Source organism: Ambystoma mexicanum, chromosome 6p, assembly GCF_040938575.1.
Source record: "Ambystoma mexicanum isolate Mex_15411 chromosome 6p, UKY_AmexF1_1, whole genome shotgun sequence".
In the NCBI taxonomy this organism is placed as follows: Eukaryota; Metazoa; Chordata; class Amphibia; order Caudata; family Ambystomatidae; genus Ambystoma; species Ambystoma mexicanum.
In genome coordinates, this window is record NC_090935.1 from 1374289085 (window position 1) to 1374308455 (window position 19371).

Sequence of the window (19371 nt, forward strand, 5' to 3'; positions counted from 1 at the left end):
GCATGAACGAGGGTGAAATGGCAATTGTGTTCTTAGACGCGGTTAAGGCTTTTGATTCAGTCAAGTGGCCATGGCTGCTTGCCACCTTAGCGAGTTACGGAATGGGGCCTGGATACATAAGGTGGGCAAAGATGCTATATAGTGAACCGTTAGCTAGGGTCAGAACAGGATCGGTGATATCTGAAAGATGGCAACTAAGTAGAGGCACCAGACAAGGGTGCCCATGGTCCCCAATGCTCTATATACTAGCCTTGGAGCCCTTAGCAATATACCTTAGGGAACAATATGACACTATAGGTATCGAGGTGGGGGGGAGAACGTCGCCTGATTTCCTTGTATGCCGATGACTTGCTGCTGTACCTGAGGTATCCGGAGGAAAATCTCCAGTACAATCTAGAAGTGATGGATAAATACACGGGGCTGTCTGGCATAGCGGTGAATCCCTACAAATCTAGTATCTTCCCGCTGGGTAGTTATAAGGGAATCCCCATGGGGAGGTTACCAGTGCAACAAACACCATGGGCGGTTAGCACATTTAGGTATCTTGGGATAAATGTGTACCACACAGTGGAAGAGGAGCACAGACAATACCGAAAGAGCCAATGAGAGAATTGAGAAGTGCATGAAATTCTGGGAGAAGTTGCCCCTAGCAATGATGGGACGAGGGGCGATGCTTAAAATGGTGGTCCTGCCCAGGCTCCTGCACTATCTGATACCCAAGACATTTTTCACCAAAATGAATAGCATGTGTAGGGATTTCCTTTGGCATGGTACCCGGAACAGAGTGGCATTATGGAAGCTGCAGGACTTTTACAAAAAAGAAAAAAAAACTGCCCAATTATGAGGTCCATTATGTAGCAAGCCAATTGCAATATATAGCTAAATGGCTCTCAGATGAACTGACCCCGAATCTAGGTTGTTTGGACACGATTGTGCCCCATTTTATCTGAAAGAATTGATCTGGCTGCCCAAGACAGAAATGGAAGGACGCCCCAAGATGATGAAGCTCGGGTGGGAGATGTGGCGCCGAGCGTGCCAGATGATGGAAAACCCATTCCCATGCTCCCCGCAGGTACCACTAGTCGCACTGGCGGGGGGAGATGAGCAGCTGAGGATGATACTTAGGAACCACTGGGAGGCGGTTGGGGTGGTGACAATGGGGGATATCTGGCGAGACGGAACCATCATAGAGTTGGAAGTGTTGGGGGAAGAGATGGGGTTACACAGGCCAGTATATTACATATCACAGGATGATCCAGAGAATCAGAAGAACATGGCCTGAAACGGTACTGGAGGGAGAACCAGGTGCTACTGTAGGCATGATATATGATGACAGAGGGGGGGCATGAGATCTCCAGACTGTATGAGATGATGATTATGTCCAAGGTTGGAAGGAGTTAACACAATTGAGACTAGACTGGGAAGCGGAGGTGGGCGCCCCGCTAGAGGACGGGATGTGGGAACGTGCTTTGGGATATCACAAGAAGGTGTCAAGGAATGCGAGACTGAAACAGATACAGCTATATATTACGCATAGAGCTTGCATGACACCAGAAAGGATATCCAAGTTCAAGGATGCTGGGAGACAAGCATGTCCCAAATGCGATGAAGAAAAGGCTGGAATGGTGCACATGTTCTGGGCATGCCCAGTAATTGAGCACTTCTGGGGTGAAGTAGCACAAAACCTAGAGGAAAAGGGGGTCACAATGGTTGTAAATACAGCTTGGGCTTGCTTGCTGGGGGGGGTGGGGGGTTCCCCAGATCGCAGAAACTTAAGCATGTTAGTAAATTGAAAGATTTAGCATATGTGCTCGCAAAAAGAAGGATTGCCATGGGATGGAAGACATGTCAAACCACGGGTGGAGGTGTGGTGGAAGGATTTGCAGAAGTGGGCGGAGGCAGAAACCATGGTGTGGCAAGAGGCGAGCAATGTAGGGGGAGAGGAGGAGGCGGGAAGCTTGATGGCATGGAGATCATTAATAGCGGAGTTGTTTGGAACGGTACAAGACCTGACAGGATCCATGGAGTGTGAGACCCCACCACGCGAGGCAGATACAGAGTGCGTGGAACAAATAGGCTCGTAAGGGGGGAGGGATGAGGGTAGCAGTGACCAGAATAACTCGAACATTTGTATTTTTGATGCATACACTGCGTGTGTCGTCTGTTTTGTTTGTGTTTGAATAAATCAACACATTTTTTTTAAAAAGATAACTGCCATTATTGGGTGAAGGTCCGAGTTGTGGTGTGATGGTCATCTCCACAACAGTCGACATAGAGGGTCTCTTTCGGCACTGATATGGTGGACGTCGGTTTAGAGACGTCATAGCGTCGACATCCTTGGATGCACATGGTTGACCCAGCTTCCATTGGATCCATTTCAGTGTCAAAAGTTATATCAGAACTGATGTTGTCGGTACTGGGGCACTAGAGGGGTCTGGAAATGCTCAGCGCCGCTCTTGACTTTGGGGGGGTAAAGGGGGGTTGGCCGTGCCGACTGCAGCATGCTTTTTATACATGTAAAATGTCAAGCATAGAGCACTTTAAATCCTCCCATTCTTGGCGGGGAGAACGCCCTGCTGAGGGCTTACCTTCATCTGTCGACTAATCCGAGTCCCCGGCGGTGGCGGTGACACCTTTTCTTTTAGGATGAAGAATAATGGCTCCTGGTGGCTTCATCTTCCACGTATGTTCTTTTTTGGGGGTGTGCTCCTCGGTTTCGGCCTCCAAAGACGGAACCGTCGACCGCAACAGTGACTGAGAGGGCAGCTGACCAGGAGTGAGTTTAGCTGCTCGATAGCAAAGGGATTTGGGCTGCATTTTGGCGCACGACAGACACCAGTCAGTCCCGTGACCCGTGCTAAGGCACCAGCAACAACTTGTGTGGGTCATTGAGTGACTTCTTGGTGCAACAGTCGGAACACTGTTTGAAGCCCGATATCCGAGCGACCGACATCTCGTGTTGAGGAATTTGAAAAACAAAATGTTTTCTCATCAAAACCCTCAGTGAGTCGAAGACTCGCCTCTGTTCCCAAACAGTGTGTTAGCGCATGAAAAAAAAGAACTGAGGTGTGGGGAGTAGTGACAAGGTATTTATACGACGCCTGGCATGTCCGGAGCCAACAACCAGATGCAGAGCATGACGGATCGATGGCCAGGTCGAGGTCCACTATGCCCCCCCCGTCGAAAATTGTCCAAAGTAGCAGAACTGGAGAGAATTTCCATCAGATGAGGAATCTGCAGGAGAAAGGCAATCCATTGAAGGGAGGTTTTGGAAACAAGGACGCTTTCAGTTATTAAAATCCTGAGCCAGACCGATCCTTAGTTTCTTTTAGGCAGGGAAGTTCCTCTTTAGCATAGGGTCCGAGAGGCATTTTCCAACCTATTATTTTATTTAATAAATGTCTTTGTACGAAAACATGACAACCTTGTGCCCAGATCATTTCTGACCTCCAACACAGGCTAAGGCCCAAGAACGAGGTTTCACACCTAGGTAGTGCAAATACCATAGTCAAGATGGAACCTTAGATCATCCCTTAAAAGGTAGTCCAGCACTCTACCACATGCTTAATCGCCAGAAGCAAAAAATATGGCTCTACAATCCTAAAACAATCCAGTTGGCTGGCCATTCTGTTCAGAATATGGCTCTCAAGACTAGAATCAGCACATACAAGGCTCTGAACACCCAGATGCCAGCATACCCTTCTGTGGAAATTCCAATTCTGACTGCTTGTGCAGCACTAGCAGCCACATCTCCAGGTATTGGAACAGGTTAGCCCACAAGGTAAACAAAAAAAGGGAACCAGCATTCCCATGCAATTAATTCCACAGGTAACTGGAAAATCCCTATTTCAAGCAGCACGGTCTGACCCAGCTTCAGCTCAGGATAGATCTAAAGAGTTATCCATCCAGGCTCAGCCTACAGACCCAAGCCATACCGTGTTTGTACACCCTACTGTAAATCTATCATTGTACAGCGCAAAGTTGCTCCTCAGCTAGGTTTGTGCTGTAAAAACCATATATATTAAATACAGCAACTAATTCCTGGTGCAGAGTGCAAGCTTTTATGCCAAACCAGAGAGTGGAGGGTGGCCCCAACCACAAATCACACACTATTGCAGTATTTAAACATTAGGCAGGCAGTCAATCAGTGCTGACCACAACACACTAACCTTCTTGGGTATTCTATCAGGCAAAGTCAAGGGTCATTTGTTCCAGAGGAATCTATATAACCAGCCCCTCAGGCATGCATTGTCACACCCCCAACGTCCTTTGTGAGCTCCCAGCCGAAGGACATGTCAGGAAAGACCCTACAGGGCAATGCCCATTCTCCAACCATTCCTACTCAAGGGCACCATAGTGCATTTTCCTTACTGCATTTAAAACAAATAGAGACTCCACTTCACACCCTTCAGGAATAAAAGACTTCCCTGTGTGCAAAATAGTTAAAATGTGTGCACTCAATATTTTGCAGTAAACTTAAAGGGTCAGATAACTGACCCGGGGAAACAAAAGTGCATCCTTGACAATACCCTCCAATGCTCTGGGCCATATGGGTCCCAAAAGGGTCAAACATTAAAGATTTGCATACCCAGTGATATCTATACAGAACTCGCTGTCAAAATGGTCAAAGCATCACAGAACAAAAGCAAATAAAAAGGTATGTAATTCCAAAAGAGGGTAAGAAGTAACAAGTTACTTACCTTTAACTGTTGTTCTCCAGCATAGGTCTGGCATGGATTCACATGCTTATGAATTTTCAACGTCGTCGGATTGGGAATCCTGGTTAAAATAAAAAACTTTCACTCTTTTATAAACTGTCTTTCTCCTATATAAACCAATCACTGAGCTCTGGGTCATACTGCCCGCAGCCAATGACTGCCCTCTCCCCAAGCCCCTCCTCTGGCAGCTATCTTCAGATTTGGTAGCACGTAAAGTGGCAGTAGGACCAAGAGAAGAGCCGTAGAGGGGCAGGCGGGAGGGTTCGAATGTGAGCTCAGGTCAGACCCATGCTGGAGAACAACAGTTACAGGTAATGCTCATGGATTGGGGGGCAGTGATGGTTGGAATGGAGGCATAGGGTGTCTCCTCTTCCACTTAGCCGGTGGTTCCCCCGGTGCCAACGGGGTCACCAGTGGTGCTACTGTCGGCCACCTCCTCTGAATTTCCGACACCAGCACATGGAGTGACGAGAGGATATCCTGCGATAAGTCTGTAGAGGTTACCTGGGGGACAGAGTCGCTGGGCCCAGCGCCCATGGTGTCCACGTCGACTGTATCGACGTTGTCGCCTCCGAAGGGCATCGTCCCATCGTCACCACTGTGGATGGTGTTGACGGAAAGTATCTCCTCCTAGTCGCACGAAGAAATGTCCGTGCCCTGGAGTTCTTCTCCACCCTCTGCCCCCATTCTTTGGGTCCTGAGGGTTCAGTCCCAGGCTAAGCTCTGGCATACTCTTCTCCAGAGTCTTTTCTACTGGCTTGAACTAAGACTCTCGCCTGGCAAGGAGAGACACTCTGGCTGCCGCCAGGGCACCCTCCACGCAGTCCGCCCCTTTTGCCTTCGAAAGAGGCCACCATCTCAATAGAGGAAGATGATGAAGATTTGGCCTGGACCACCTGGGCCTTCACAGGCAGGTCGGCCATCTTGGCCGCCTTCACGGGGAGCTCGAACACCTTGCCCTGTCAAGCCTTCTCCGGTGTCTCCCGCAGCTTCTCCTGGGTAGCTGACTTCCTCTTGGATCGCTAAAGATCGAGGCCGACAAACGCGCCCTGACCGTCGCAGGACCCACTTGCGCTGCAACCCCAACTGAAGTGGACTCGTGGTGCTTGTCCTTGTGTTGGGACACCATGGATGGAGCGCCCTCAAAGGACTTAGAAGCTTGCTCAGGTTGGCTGGATCCAGAAGACTCCTGCCCCTGAGAATCACCCGGGATAGAGGCCCTGGTCTTGAGCCACGCTTGGTGAAGCCACGGCAGCTCTCATAATCTTCTTTATGTGCCGGGTGTAGACAATACAGGCACTGGGAATGCTCGTCATCTGAAAAAACATTCCACAAACTGCAGCTGCTGCACAGCTTGAAGAGGGAAGCTCTGTCCTTCCCTTCTGACATGATCCGGCACGGTGTAGGCCTGAAGACTTCTGGAAGCTTCCAAGAAGAACACTCAATGATTTCTGCGCTTGTGGGGTGATGAAAGATGCCGAAAAACAGGTCCCCGTTAATCGGAAGGATAAACGATGGAGCACACGGGTTCAATTGAACCAAAAACAGTTCTAGCGAAAAAACGCAGAAAGCTCGAAGAGCGAAACAGAAGGACTCGCAACATTTAAACGGGCGGTACAAATTTGAAGATGGCTGCCAGAGGGGCTTGGGTAGAGGGCAGTTATTGGCTGGGGGCAGTATGACCCAGAGCTCAGCGTTTGGTCTATAGGAGAAGGACAGTTTAGAAACGAAACTTAAAACAGTTTTTTCTTTTACTGAGGATTCCCAGCCTGACACAGAATATTCATGAGCATGTGAATCCATCCCAGACACCATGCTGGAGAAGATGTCTTCCAAGACAGGAACATGAGCGGAGCTGGATGCAGCGGCTGGAATGGGGCCCCCACATGAGCCTAGTCGGCACCACATTGAGTTCCCATGCCGGGGAAGGAGGCATCACTGGCGGGAACAAACCGAACAGCCCTTTGATGAACTCCTTCACTAGACTGTGCGACCAAAGAGAAGACTGTCCCGGAGACCTGGTGTAGAGGAAGATAGCCGCCAGATGCACCTTGGAGACATGCACCAGCCCCGATTTAGCCAAAGACAGCAAGTACGTGAGGACTTGGAGAGCTGTGACCCTCAGAGGGTTAATCTTCTGCGGCCTGCACCAACTAGCGAAACGCTTCCATTTGTGTCTAACATTTCAGAGTCAACAACGCCTTGGCGAGGACCTACCTGCAGTCCGCAGGCAGCTCGTAACCACTGAACTCTGAAGCTGCAGGAGCCAGGCCTTCAGGTTCAGCGATCCTGGGTTGTGTTGCAGGATTGCGCCTCCTTCCCTGGAGAGAAGATCCGTGACCACTGGTAGCTTGACTGGAGGGGACGCTGACAAGCTGAGAAGGTCTGTGTAGCAGATTTGCCTCAGCCACGCTGGCGTGAGGTAAATCATCCTGCACCGGCACCATCTGAGTTGACGGATGACTCGTAGCAGCGGCAACTGAGGGAACGCATACAGCAACAGGCCTTCACAAGGGAAGGAGAAGGCATCCACCATGCTCCCCAGCTGGGGCAACCTGCTGACGAACCTCCAGCACTTGGTGTTCGTCACCATTGCAAACAGATCGATCTGGGGTCTGCCCCACCCCTAAGGAAGAGGTTGTCCACTTAATCCTGCTGAAGCGTCCACTTCTGGCAAGGGCGCCGCTCCCAGAGGGAGTGCGCAACTGTGTTCTTGACTCCCGCCAGGTGGAAAGGAATGAGTAACATCCCCTGGGTGACGGCCCAGTGCCACACCACCTGCGCTTCTCTGGTGCCCCCCTGATTCTGGATATAAAACATTGTGGTGGTATTGTCCGTGAAGACCCTCACCACTTTGCCCTTGAGGGACGGAAGAAATGACTTGCGGGACCAAAATACTACCCGTAGTTCCAGGACGTTTATGGTAGCGTCTTCTCTTCCGGCAGCTACAGGCCTCTGGCATGGAGACGTCCGGTGTGTGCGCCCCACGCCTCTTGGGAAGCGTCCGTCTTGACAGTCTCCTGGTATCGAGGGCTCTGGAAGTCTGCACCCCCCACGATGTTGGAGAGCATGCCCCTCCACCTTATCGCTCAACTGAACTCCTCATCGAGCACAATCCTGTCCTTGAAGCTTCCGGACACCTGAATCCAACAGGAGTCCAGGAATAACTGCAGTGGACGCATCTGCAACCTGCGGAATCGAACCAGGTAGATACATGACATCATGCCGAGCAGTGAGTTGATGGTCCTCACTGCGTCGATCTTCAGTGCTAACAGCCGTTGCACCTTGCCCAAAATGGCCGCTATCCTCTCCTCCAACCTAGCCGCTAGGCAAGATACCATAATTGAGCATGAACCCCAGGAACAGGGCATTCTGCAATTGAGTCAAGCAGGATTTTCAATAGTTCACAGAGAACCCCAGATCCGCCAGAAACTGCACAGTCCTCTCCGTATGATCAAAGGTGATGTCCTTTGACTAGGCACGGATGAGCACGTTTTTTCGAGGTATGGGTACACATGAATTCCCTGTAGTCGCAGATGGGCAGCCACCGGAGCCAGACACTTGGTGAAGACTCTGGGTGCCGACTTCAGTCCGAAGGGAAGAACCTTGAACTGGTAGTGCTTCCCTTCTACGAGGAAGCGCAGGAACTTGTACGTGCGGTAAAAATCTGAAGATGGCTGCCAAAGGAGGGGCTTAGGTAGAAGGCAGTCATTGGGTAGTATGACCCAGAGCTCAGTGATTGGATTATAGGAGAAAGACAGTCTGATTTCTTTTGCCGAGGATTCCCAGCCTGAAGACGGGGAATATTCATGAGCATGAGAATCCATGCTAGACCCCATGCTGGAGAAGTAGACTTTCTACAGATTCCATTTTAGTATTGTAGATCACACAATTAAGGCTCAACTGTGTGGTGAATTATTTTAGTACGGTTATGGAACGTAGAAAACCTGTGATCAGCAGGAGTCTCCTCCACAAGCAACCACCAAAGCATGAAGACCAAGGTTTGCATAATGTACACTTAAAACCATTCCAGGAGCTTATTTTAAGACTCATTTCCTTAACACAACAAAATCTAAAAGCAGCCTGAACAATGGATCAGGGAACATACATGTCAACTCAAAATTCACTTTGGGAGCTTGATTCAAGGATGCGGATTAACAGCAGGATGTTGAATATTTGCACATAGCATTCCACATAAGTCTACTTTTGCAAAATGTAAATTCTGTTTTTTAAAAAGAGCAATTCTTCCCCACTCATCCTTCCTATTTAAGGCAAACCTGAAACTTTTAAAAAGGTTTATGAACATTCCAAAGATTGCAACCGATTACATAACATTCAACGGCTTTGGTTGGTCTTATGAAAGGTCATGAAGAAAGATTACATAACAATGTTTAAATATGAACCCACCATTTAGAATTTGCTGAACTGCTTCATTTCCCATCTGTGCTGCTGTGAATCCTTGCAAGGAGATTATGGACGGGTCTGATCCATAACTTAAAAGAAGACGACAGGTCTGCAGGTGACCTCCTAAGGCAGCTCTGTGCAAAGCAGTTTGACCAAGTGTGTCTAGTGTATTCATCTGGAGGAAAAAAATATTGTATGAAGCAGAAATACATACGCTTTTACCAAAATAAACTTGCCTGCAAATATTATTCACTAGCACAGATTATACTTTAGTTTCACCTATGGTACAGAAAACCTGGTATCAGTTTCAATGCCAACCACAAATACATTCAGACCCAAAACTACATCTCTTACCACAAGCCAATTCCCCCCTAAAATGTTTTCCAATTCATAGAAAAAGACAGAATATCTTATGAAATTGTAAGCGTCATTTAAAGGTATAGAAGTAGAGAACTTTGGAGACCCTGTTTGGAGACTACACTAACCTTTCATAATGTACACTAAAGCAATATAAGGCAGAGTTCAAGGCAGTTACCGGCAGGACGCTGTATGTGAAGGAGGCTGTCTTCCTTGTCCATTCCTTGAGAGCTGCATTGTGGAAAGAGCCTATAATTACTCAGCGAACTCGCGGAGCGAAGCGGAGTTTGTGGCCGTGTTGGAGGCAGTTACTGGCAGTTAGCAGCATTAGCTGATAGGTTTTCCATAAGATTCTCATATCCAACTACCATTTTCTGACTCTGAACGCTCTTCAAATTAAGCCGGAACATTGCTGGTTGGAGGCACGAGTACAACTACCTGCCGTGTGCCTGGGGACTGTGGGGTGTCGCTGCTTGGCCTCACCCTTTGACCTGGGACCGGCATGGGCCCCCATTAATCTGTGGGTTACTGGAGTGAGTCCCAATTGATAGAATGCGGTCTGGGCTACGCAGCCAAGCTGGTCAAGATCCATTGGCAATGCAAGACTTACCGTCTGGCGATGGAACCGTACTTGTATCCGAGAAGTTGACGGAGGCCTGGATATGTTGGATTCTATGAATGAGGGTCCCCCTCTGGTATCAACATCTGTGTGCATTTTCTCCAACTCTCCCCCTCCCCCCCAAAAAGTGTTGGTTTGTCAGGGGGAGTGCCATGCCAGGGGCTCAGCTCTGCCAGTTCCACAATTGACGTTAATTCTGGACCACCATCAATTTAACCCTGGCCCCCCCTCCTCTTACCCGGACTGCACACGCGGATATCTATTCCTCTGGTAAGCTGGCTGTGGTTAGTGGTGTAACCAATATGCTGGTGGATCATAATAAAACACCTAGATCGACGCTGGGTTCTAGACCCATCTTTGGACAACGGGTTATGGACCATTACTTTATCAAGGCTGCCACTACCAGCACAGAACTCAGATCCTTTCCAGCAATGAAGGGCAAAGCGATGCTAGGCCACTCGGTCATGAACTCACATTCTAACTGCTGTGGACTTAAAGACCTTATGGACATCAGCATAATTGAACTTGCCGATAAGGCAGAAGAACAGGAGGCAAACTATGACCCACCTGTGGGAAATCATACTGAAAGTGTGGTACAGCAAACATGTGATGTCTCATCATTGGACTCACCAACGGCCCTTACTAATCTAGTTGACAGATCCAACATTAGCCACGAACAAGACTCATGCCCAATCTCAAACCTTGCAGGCCTTTGGTGCTCAGATTGACTTTCTGGCCCTTCAGCATACGCTGAGGGAAATTGACGAATGCATTAGTTTGCCTCATCCCACCGTATCTGCACTGAACATGGTCTTGGGTTCATTTGTTTCCTGTATGATAACATTTGGGCAGAATTAAAATCAACTAATGCAGTGTTGGCAAATGTAACTATCAAACTAGAGGAGATTGGGGCGGAAATACGGTTTGGGAATGGTGGTAAGCGCTTAAAAGAGGTGGGTGCTGGAGCGGGCATTTTATTAACCTCCCACAACCCATTGTAACAGTGGATATAATTGAAATCTCTGACAATGTGCCTACAGAGGATCTGCCTAGCCACCCCATTTCCAATCTGGGGCTTAGCGTGAGCTCATCCTCAATAAGTTCCAGTCCCCTTGGTGTCTTGGGTCCCCCGAATCCCCCCCCAGTGATTGATCTAACTAATGAACTACCTTTGCTGGGGGGAGCGAATGCGAGGGTAGTGAATGATCTGGTGAAGGCAATACCTCCTATGGCTCTTCCATCATCCCCCAAATCAAGCAATGTTAAAAAAAAATAAGGCAAATTAGGGAAGCGCAAACCAGGGGCCAGAATGTACCATATTCTTAGCATCAGAGCGGCCCACAGAACTTTATTCTGCTCCAGATGGTCTCCGGGCATTGAACATGGACCCTTAAATCTAGAGGCCCCATCCAAAGCAGTGTCCGTTGGCTCCACGGCTCAAACAGACCCTAATCCTATGGGTCGTCTGGGTGGTGTTGATCCTGGTATAACCCAGGTGGGCTCTGCCCCTCCCCACCCCCTCCAGGCCAAGGCTCCTATGAATATATGTTACAGCTGGACTTGTTCTCCGCGCATTGGATCAAAGGGCGGGGGGGAATCGATCTGGACCCAAGGGATAAACTTGTATTTTCACAACCCCCTAGATTCTTGGGTGGGGCTCCCGAGACAACGTGTACATTTGGGGCCATCTCTGCTCAGTTTCAGTCCATCTGGGGCACACCTGAAGGTGTGTCTACACCTCGGCTCTCCCGGGGCAAAAATCTGGTGAACGGAATTATCTGCACTGGGGGTGAGGGGGAGCAGGGGGGGGGGGGGAAATCGAGGGGATGAAACAACCTGTACTGAGACCAATTTGGGAAAGACCAGTGCCCGTACCTAGCTGGCTGTATTTAACAAAGGATATGGGGGCGCGTAATTCTCAAAACCTATCGCCAATGTAAACATCGGAGTGGTTATGTGAACTTTGCAGTGGGTTGTGGTAGTGGCAAGTCAAAGGTATTGGAGGAGTTAGCGGACATTCCACCAAGGTCCAACTACCCCAGAGTAGCCTCGGGGATGAAGGACCTGCTACAGCGTTTATACTTTTTTTGTTTGTTTTTTATATATGTTTATTGGTTTATTCAACCTTTAAAAAAATTTTTTAAAAAAATACTAAACAGCACACAGATCACTTCCTTACGAATGTCCCTTTCCTCCCTCCCACCCTCCTTATAGGTAGGCTGCTTTGGGATCAGGCCAGGCCAAACAGTCTTCCTTTCGTCTCATACAGTACTAGGCTGTGACTCTGCTTCCAGCCGAGTTTTTAGGAATTGTAAGAAGTTTATTAGAGCAAACAGTGCTGCTCTATTAAGTTCTTCAAAGAGAACTTGCCACCACTTTCAGTGCTCCTTGTACGGTATGCGTTGATCACGGGAGCAAAGCAACAGCCCCTTTGTTGCTCCAGAGACCGGCAAGACATGGTCAGATGTTTCAAGGTTTCTTTGGCCTCATTAGAAAAATCGACAGTTAAAGTTGAAATTAGTCTGGTTAGACCTAGTTCCCATGCGATCTTTTGTCGGAAAGACATTTAGTCTGAAACGCATGTATCAGGCCCTTGCATGCTGATTCGGAAGGCGCATTAGGTAATTAGCACGTTGGTCATATGCTTTAGCCTCACCTGGTACTTCAAGCATTGGTGAAGAGCCTGCTCTTCTGTCACAGGTTTGGATCTAATCCAATTTCCAAAGCTTCTTAGCAGCCTCCGGATTGTCCAATAACAGAGAAAGGGTGATATCGTACTCTTCGAGTAGAGCTTGAGACAAGCGATTCCAGTTCGCAAGAATGGTATTTGCGTTTTCCAAATCAGGCCTGTGTAAAATGCCGAATTGGGGTACCGGGTCCGTCAACATTGTTTTATGATATAAGTTTAGCAGACTCCAAGCGACTCTAGCGTGCATCGAAATCAACCCTAATTCATAACGTATACAGGTAGTTGATCTACCCTTTGGTAATTTCATTCAGCACTCGTGACCAGAAGATGTTTTCTAGTGTATTCCAAAGCTCATTCGAGGCTCCAAATGCATTTTCTCCTCCATATATCAGAATAGGAACCACTTTCTGTTGATAAAACATAATGATTGGTTTTAGAGAGAATTTCCTGTATCTGTTATTGATCAAGGAAGCTTGGGATGCTAACTGATGACACTTGTTTTTGGCTGCTTCAACCCAAGGACCGTCGTTTCTGCTCACACTAATTCTCATGCCCAGGTATGTTGAATGTTTTGCAAGCTGAATTTTGTCCTTGGCAATGTACCAGGATTGTTTCTTGGCCCTGCCACAAGAACCTTGTAGTTTTTCTAAGATCAGAATTTTGCATTTTTGATTGTTAATAGTCCATTCGCTGTTATATATGCGTCTATTAGAGTCATTTTGCGTTGAAGCCCTATTGGGGTCTGATCTATCAATACGAGGTCGTCGGCGTATACCAGGTAGTCAATGGGTGTGCCATGTATTTTTGGGGGAAACGTGTTTGCATTAGAGAAGACTTCTTGTATGTCTGATATGAACAGGTTAAACATTGTAACAGTCAAAGGGCACCCCTGTTTTACACCTTTATGTGTTTTTATTTTGGCAGACAATGTGCCTGTCATATCAAGGTGAATCTTAATGGAGGTTTCCATGTGCAATTCACGAATTGCACTCACTAGGCTCGTAGGGCAGTCCCACTTGAATAGTTTCTTCCACAGCAACTCTCTATTGATACTGTCAAATGCCTGGGAAAGATCTATCATTGCCAGGTACAGCTTGGTGTTTAGTCTGATTGTTTCCATCTTTAATATGTTCAGTATAAGTAGATTCAGGCCACATCCAACCCCCTTTACAAACCCCGCTTGTCTGGGGTCAATGTGATTGGAGTCTTTGGCCCACTTCAGGAGTTTCCGTTGGAGCAGTGTTGCATATATTTTCCCCAAGACATCAAGAAGCGCTATGGGTCTAATTTTTCGGGTTCGAACGATCCCCCTTCTTCAATATTGGCACCACAACGGCACTCTTCCAGGAACTCGGGGTTGCTCGATTCACGACAATCCGCTTGAATAAAGTGACACAAAAATCTGCCCATAAATCCGGGTTACGCTTAATCGTATGATTTGTTAAGCCGTCCGGACCCGGGGCTCTGGATTCTCGCGCACTTTTGATTACAAGTAGGATATCTGTTCTCTCAAACTCCAGGTCCCATTCTGTTGTGGTTGGTGGGTCACAAGTTGTCAGTAGATCTCCTTTACTAAATAGGGCTGAGTAGTTCTCTACCCATGCTTCTTCGGTCACAGCGATGGCCTGGAGGGCATGTTGAGGCACTAAGTTGCTGTTTATCAGTTTCCAAAATTGAGCTGATTTTTTCCCCTCAATTTTCGATAGCATGTTCTCCGCGTCATTTTGCAACATGATTGCTGCATGGGACTTGAGCCAGTTCTTGTAGTTTTGTTTAAGTATTCTTATCCCCTGTTTTGTGTTTCCATTCACGGGCCCCTTAATCTTCCTTATTTCTTGTCTCATAAGTCTTTTCCGTTGCAGAAAGCACACATCGAATTTGTGTTTTGGTCTTAATTCGCCTTGATTTAGGTTGTGTTTACGTTCTGCAAAATTCGGACAACAGATGTTGGTATTCAAGGCCTTCTGTGTTTCTCGTGAAATTAGCTGTTATCTCCTCTACTTCAGTGTCGAGGAGGTTTAGTCGGATCCTACTAGACCCAGTACTGATGGCGTATGGCCAGCAAGCACTTGCGTGTTTGTTCTGTTTTTCAAGGGTGAGTTGCACCATTTCGTGGTTGCTCTGGGTCATTTCGAGTATGTCTAGGTGCAGCACTCTCTTGTGGATATTTTCGCTAACAAATATGTAATCTAACACTGAGTTTTGGTTCAACTTTCTCCATGTGGGCTTAGCTGGCATATCACTCACAGTGTTCCCATTCAGCATATGCATTCCACAGGATTCCATTTCTGTGCACCATTGGGACGCTCTGGGCACAAGGTGTTTTTTCCTCATTTAAGCATGTGATGTTTAGGTCTCCACATAAGATCAGATCCAGCGGCTATGTCTTTTCAAGTAACTCGTCAATCACTGTTGTCACTGTCTGCGAACCCTTTTGCTTCAACTGCTTGGTGGTTCCAATAAACATTGATGATACGTAGCTGCTCGCTCTTACGATTCACAGACTGTGAAAAACTTATTGTACTTAACTGGATGTAAGGCGACACATTGAGTGATTCAGTTATCCTGAACCCCGAGGCCTTTCTGACTGCCGTCAGTAAACCAGCCATTGGTCTTCCCTTAGACTGACATATCGCAGGATTGAATGCGATTTCAAATCCTTCAAGTAGCGGACATTCACTTAACCATGTCTCTTTTAGGCAAATAAGGCCCAGATTTTTTGCCCATGGGGTATTGAACAGATGGCTAAAGCCTCTGGTGTTCCACGAGGCCAATCTGTAGATACTTCTGGGCTCCACTTCCTGGCATTAGCTATTTGAAACCTTATTTAGGTTAGCCGCAAGCCAAGACCAGTCGGACACACTGTGTGAAGAGTTAGATGCTGGCAAGCCGATGGCCGTTGACATTGGTGGACTCCGGGCTCCCTTAATTGTGATCCTTATCGGTTCGTCCTTGTGTGGCAGCCCCACACAATCCACAAACAATGGAATCACCGTTGTTGGAGCCTTTGTCATTGCGACAGTTGATCTTGGTTCAAGCTCTTGAGGTCGGTCACGATTGCTCTCAGGCTCTATTATAGAGTTATTATCTCTTTTCGTTGGAGGCAGCCACGTACCTTGATCCACCCTTATTATGTCAAACCCTAATGACATCAGCACAGGACCGGCATCAAGTAGGGCGTCAGCAATCAGTTTCGACTGCAGATGTAAAATTACAGCATCGTTTTTCATTTCATTGAAAACTTCTACAATTGTAAAGTCCTCGGAGGAGATTGCTCTTAGGCTTGGAATCAGGTGCCAGAGCCAAATTACGTTGTGGCAGTTTAGAATTAGGTCGTCCGAGGATACAATACGTTCTAGTAGGAGGCGATGTAAACCTTCCTGGAATTTGCTCCGTGAAGTTTCCTCCTTTTTCTCGCCCATGCGTTGGCTTCTTCTAGCATGTTTTTGTCTGTTCTGGTGCTCATTATGGTTCAAAGTAGATCCAGGTGTGTCGCTTTCCAAATTGTTGGCCCAAAATGGGCCCGGTAGACCAGGCAGCACAGGCTTGTTATTCCCAGCCAGCAGATCCTTGCCGTTCAGTTTGAGATCGGGATTGACGGATCCTTGTGCTGCACATAAATTGTTAAAAACTTTGCTTCCGCCAGTTTGCGTTTGTCAGCCAAGGTTAAAAAGTGTGAGCACTGGTCCACCTTCCCAGAGGAACAAGCACAGGGAGGATCAATCAGTTGGCAAACTCTCGTCGGATTTCTTTTGTCGTCGACTTGCTTTAGCCCTGCAGATGTTAGACACGCTGCAGGAGTGATTGGGTTCATGATAATATCAGGAACCAAAGTGTTTGCCAGTTGTTGGTCACACTGAGGCATGCGCGATAGAGAGCCTTGTGTCAACCTTGCCTCCGAGTCTGTGCCAGACACAGCTACTGACAGCACTTTGGGCAAGGGCGTCTGGCCAGAAACAACCTTCTTAGCTATACCACGGTCAGAGGGGTTCACAGAGTGAATCTCAGCATCCGGTAGATCCGATGCCGGCAGACAAGGCACTTGGGAGGTGGTTGCATTAGTGGCATTGGTAGGCAGTTCATCATCATAGGTCGATATGTTCATCAGCGAGTCAGAGACATCACTAATGCACGTATGCGAGGGTTCCAGGACTATCGACGACGCCTTGGACACTTTCACCGTCTGCTTGCTTTCCAAGGGTTTACTTTTAGGTAACAGACCATTAACTGTGACATTCACGGTTTTAAGATTGCGTAAGAATGTGTGACTTGGTGGCTTCTTCTGTTCGCTTTCCGTGCAGGTAAGTTTTTGATTTTCTGACCGGGACCACTTAAGGCATGTTCGTCACTTTTATTTGTTTTGTGTGTATCAGTTGGGATCTTGAAGAGGTCATATATGATGGCCAACTGCTCGGCAGCGTCCACCGTCGCTCTAGGTGGTTCCTTGGACACCGTCTCCTGGTGTAAACTGCTTGCAGATGTCGACGGTGTTTTGAGGGTTTAGTAATGCTAAGTTAGCCACGTCTTCGGCCTCTTTTACAGCTTTCTCAAACCCGCTTGCTACGGCAGAGCAAGGATCCCTATCCGGGATAGAAGCAGGCAGACTGTGTTCAGCACTGCTGGTTAGGTCAGTCGACCCTACCTGTTCCAAAGGAAGGAGGGACCTGTATGCCAATTGTGCTTTCCGTGAGTTCCACATTTTTCTTAGGCAATGCTGCTGCGCATGCCGGATTGGTGGATAGGTTACTGTGTTCTAATCTGGGAAAAGAGCGAGAAGTGTCTAGAACAGTGGCCGGAATACACCTCTGATACTTAGCAACAGTTGATGATTCGGTGTTGTCTTTTTGAAATATATTCAAAGCTTCTTTTGCAACCTCAGCCAGCAGTGTTTTGTCGATGTTGGCGTTCCTTACATTGTCTAACAAAGCTGCAAAAGTTGCATCTGTCTTCTTGTTCGTCTCTTGCAGTATCGCCTTGCAGTCAAAGGACTCCTGTTCAATTTTACACACGTTGATTGTCAACGTGTGTACTGCAAAGCTAAGTCTTTCATGTTGTCATTGAGTTGCTCATACATTTTGAGGAACGGTGCAATGGACATACACATAGATGACATTATCAGAGCTTGTAGATCATGCGAGTTGTGTGTTTCCTTGTGCCAGCTGCTTGAACGCGCCACGGCACGCACTGTTTTTGCGAGTGGCACGGTGTCTGATCTTTGGGAATGGTTGTTCCATAAGAGAGGATTCAGAGGACATCTGCTCTTCTGAGTCGTCCTCATTTGCTGACACAGGTATTGCACACCCGCTTTGTTCTATTTGCGACTCTTCCAGTGAGTTAGCTGAGTTCAATCGTTCGTTCTGATAAGAGCTTTTCGCCTTTTTGTTTTGAGAGCATCTGAGACTGGGTGAGATGCTTTCATCCCTTCTTCGGCGTTTGACAAGGCAGCGGACTCGATGCGATTTCAGTTGCTCAGAGTTGGGCGAAGACGCCTTTTCAACGTGGGGCAGCCTAGTCAACGGATCTGTGGTTATTAGGCTGTCCGACGTTGTTCCCATGTCGCCTTTCGGCATTCTTTGTTGATGCGTGTAAGATAATCCAGCATTTTAATCGCAACCTCAAGTGAGTTTCTGCGGTCCATGCCAACTACACTAGCATTGGTCAAGGCAGGATCGGGCTCCCTTGATGTTGCGGTCCAAAGAGCGTCTGCTAGATTACGTTGCTGTCTTACCACAAAGTCATCTGAGTGTTTAAAGACCACGTCGTCGTTTTCACAATTCGAGCCGCAATCAGAGGCACAGTGGAACTAAGTGTAGCTTCGCCTACTGATCCTATTGTAGACACTGCACTAAAAAAGCGGCCGTGAAGTAACTCTCCACTGTAGGTGAATGTAGATTTAGGACTTTGTGACGGACAGTTGATACAGTGGCAACTCGCCACACAATGAGCCAGGCACGCATTTCCAGACGCAATGATCATTTGGCGCCTGACACTCGCTGTCGCAGGAGGGTTGTCAGCGCCGGGTGAGTTGCTATCCGTTGAACCATGACAGAAATCTGCCGTTGTTGTTAATTACTGTTACTGGAGTCAGCCACAACCGCACCCACAGTACTCCCGCTCCCCCCTGTAAGGTGCAAACCAGACTGTATTCCTCCCGTGAACACGTTATTTACAACCAGAGGGAGCATGGGGTGAAAATCCCGAGCAGAGTGCGTATTTGTGGCATTTCCAGAACCGTTTCCATCGTTATTTCCAACTGTACCTCCTGGACAAACATTCGTACAACTGGCAGTAACTCCCGACATGAGGTTACATACTTTCGTGTCACTTACTTGAGGCTCATCTAGGAGTTCTGTGGTGGCCAAAGAAGGTACCGGCTCATTTGTAGGGACATAATCCGGGCCGGTAGAAGTGTCGCAGTTTGCAAGGGTTGCGGTCGCTGGAGTTGCTAGTTTGGCTGGCAGCGCTGCTTCCAGACGCGTGTTTTAGAGGGGTAAGCAACTTTCATTGCCGCATAGAACCGAACAGGCCCCTCGAGCTCCGTTGAACTTCCTTGGACTCCTTCGACTCTACACCGACTCTGCGGG

The 19371-nt window shown here is 47.9% G+C and overlaps 1 protein-coding gene across 3 annotated transcripts in view; it reads right to left on the bottom strand.

Moving 5' to 3' along the window:
• The window catches only part of TNKS (tankyrase), a 2071987-nt gene that overhangs the window by 1245833 nt on the left and 806783 nt on the right, over positions 1-19371 (bottom strand). For all 3 annotated transcript variants that reach the window (XM_069626094.1, XM_069626093.1, XM_069626092.1), the window contains one exon: positions 9126-9297. In XM_069626094.1, coding sequence (XP_069482195.1) covers positions 9126-9297 — 172 coding nt within the window. The remainder of the gene's footprint in view (positions 1-9125; positions 9298-19371) is intronic.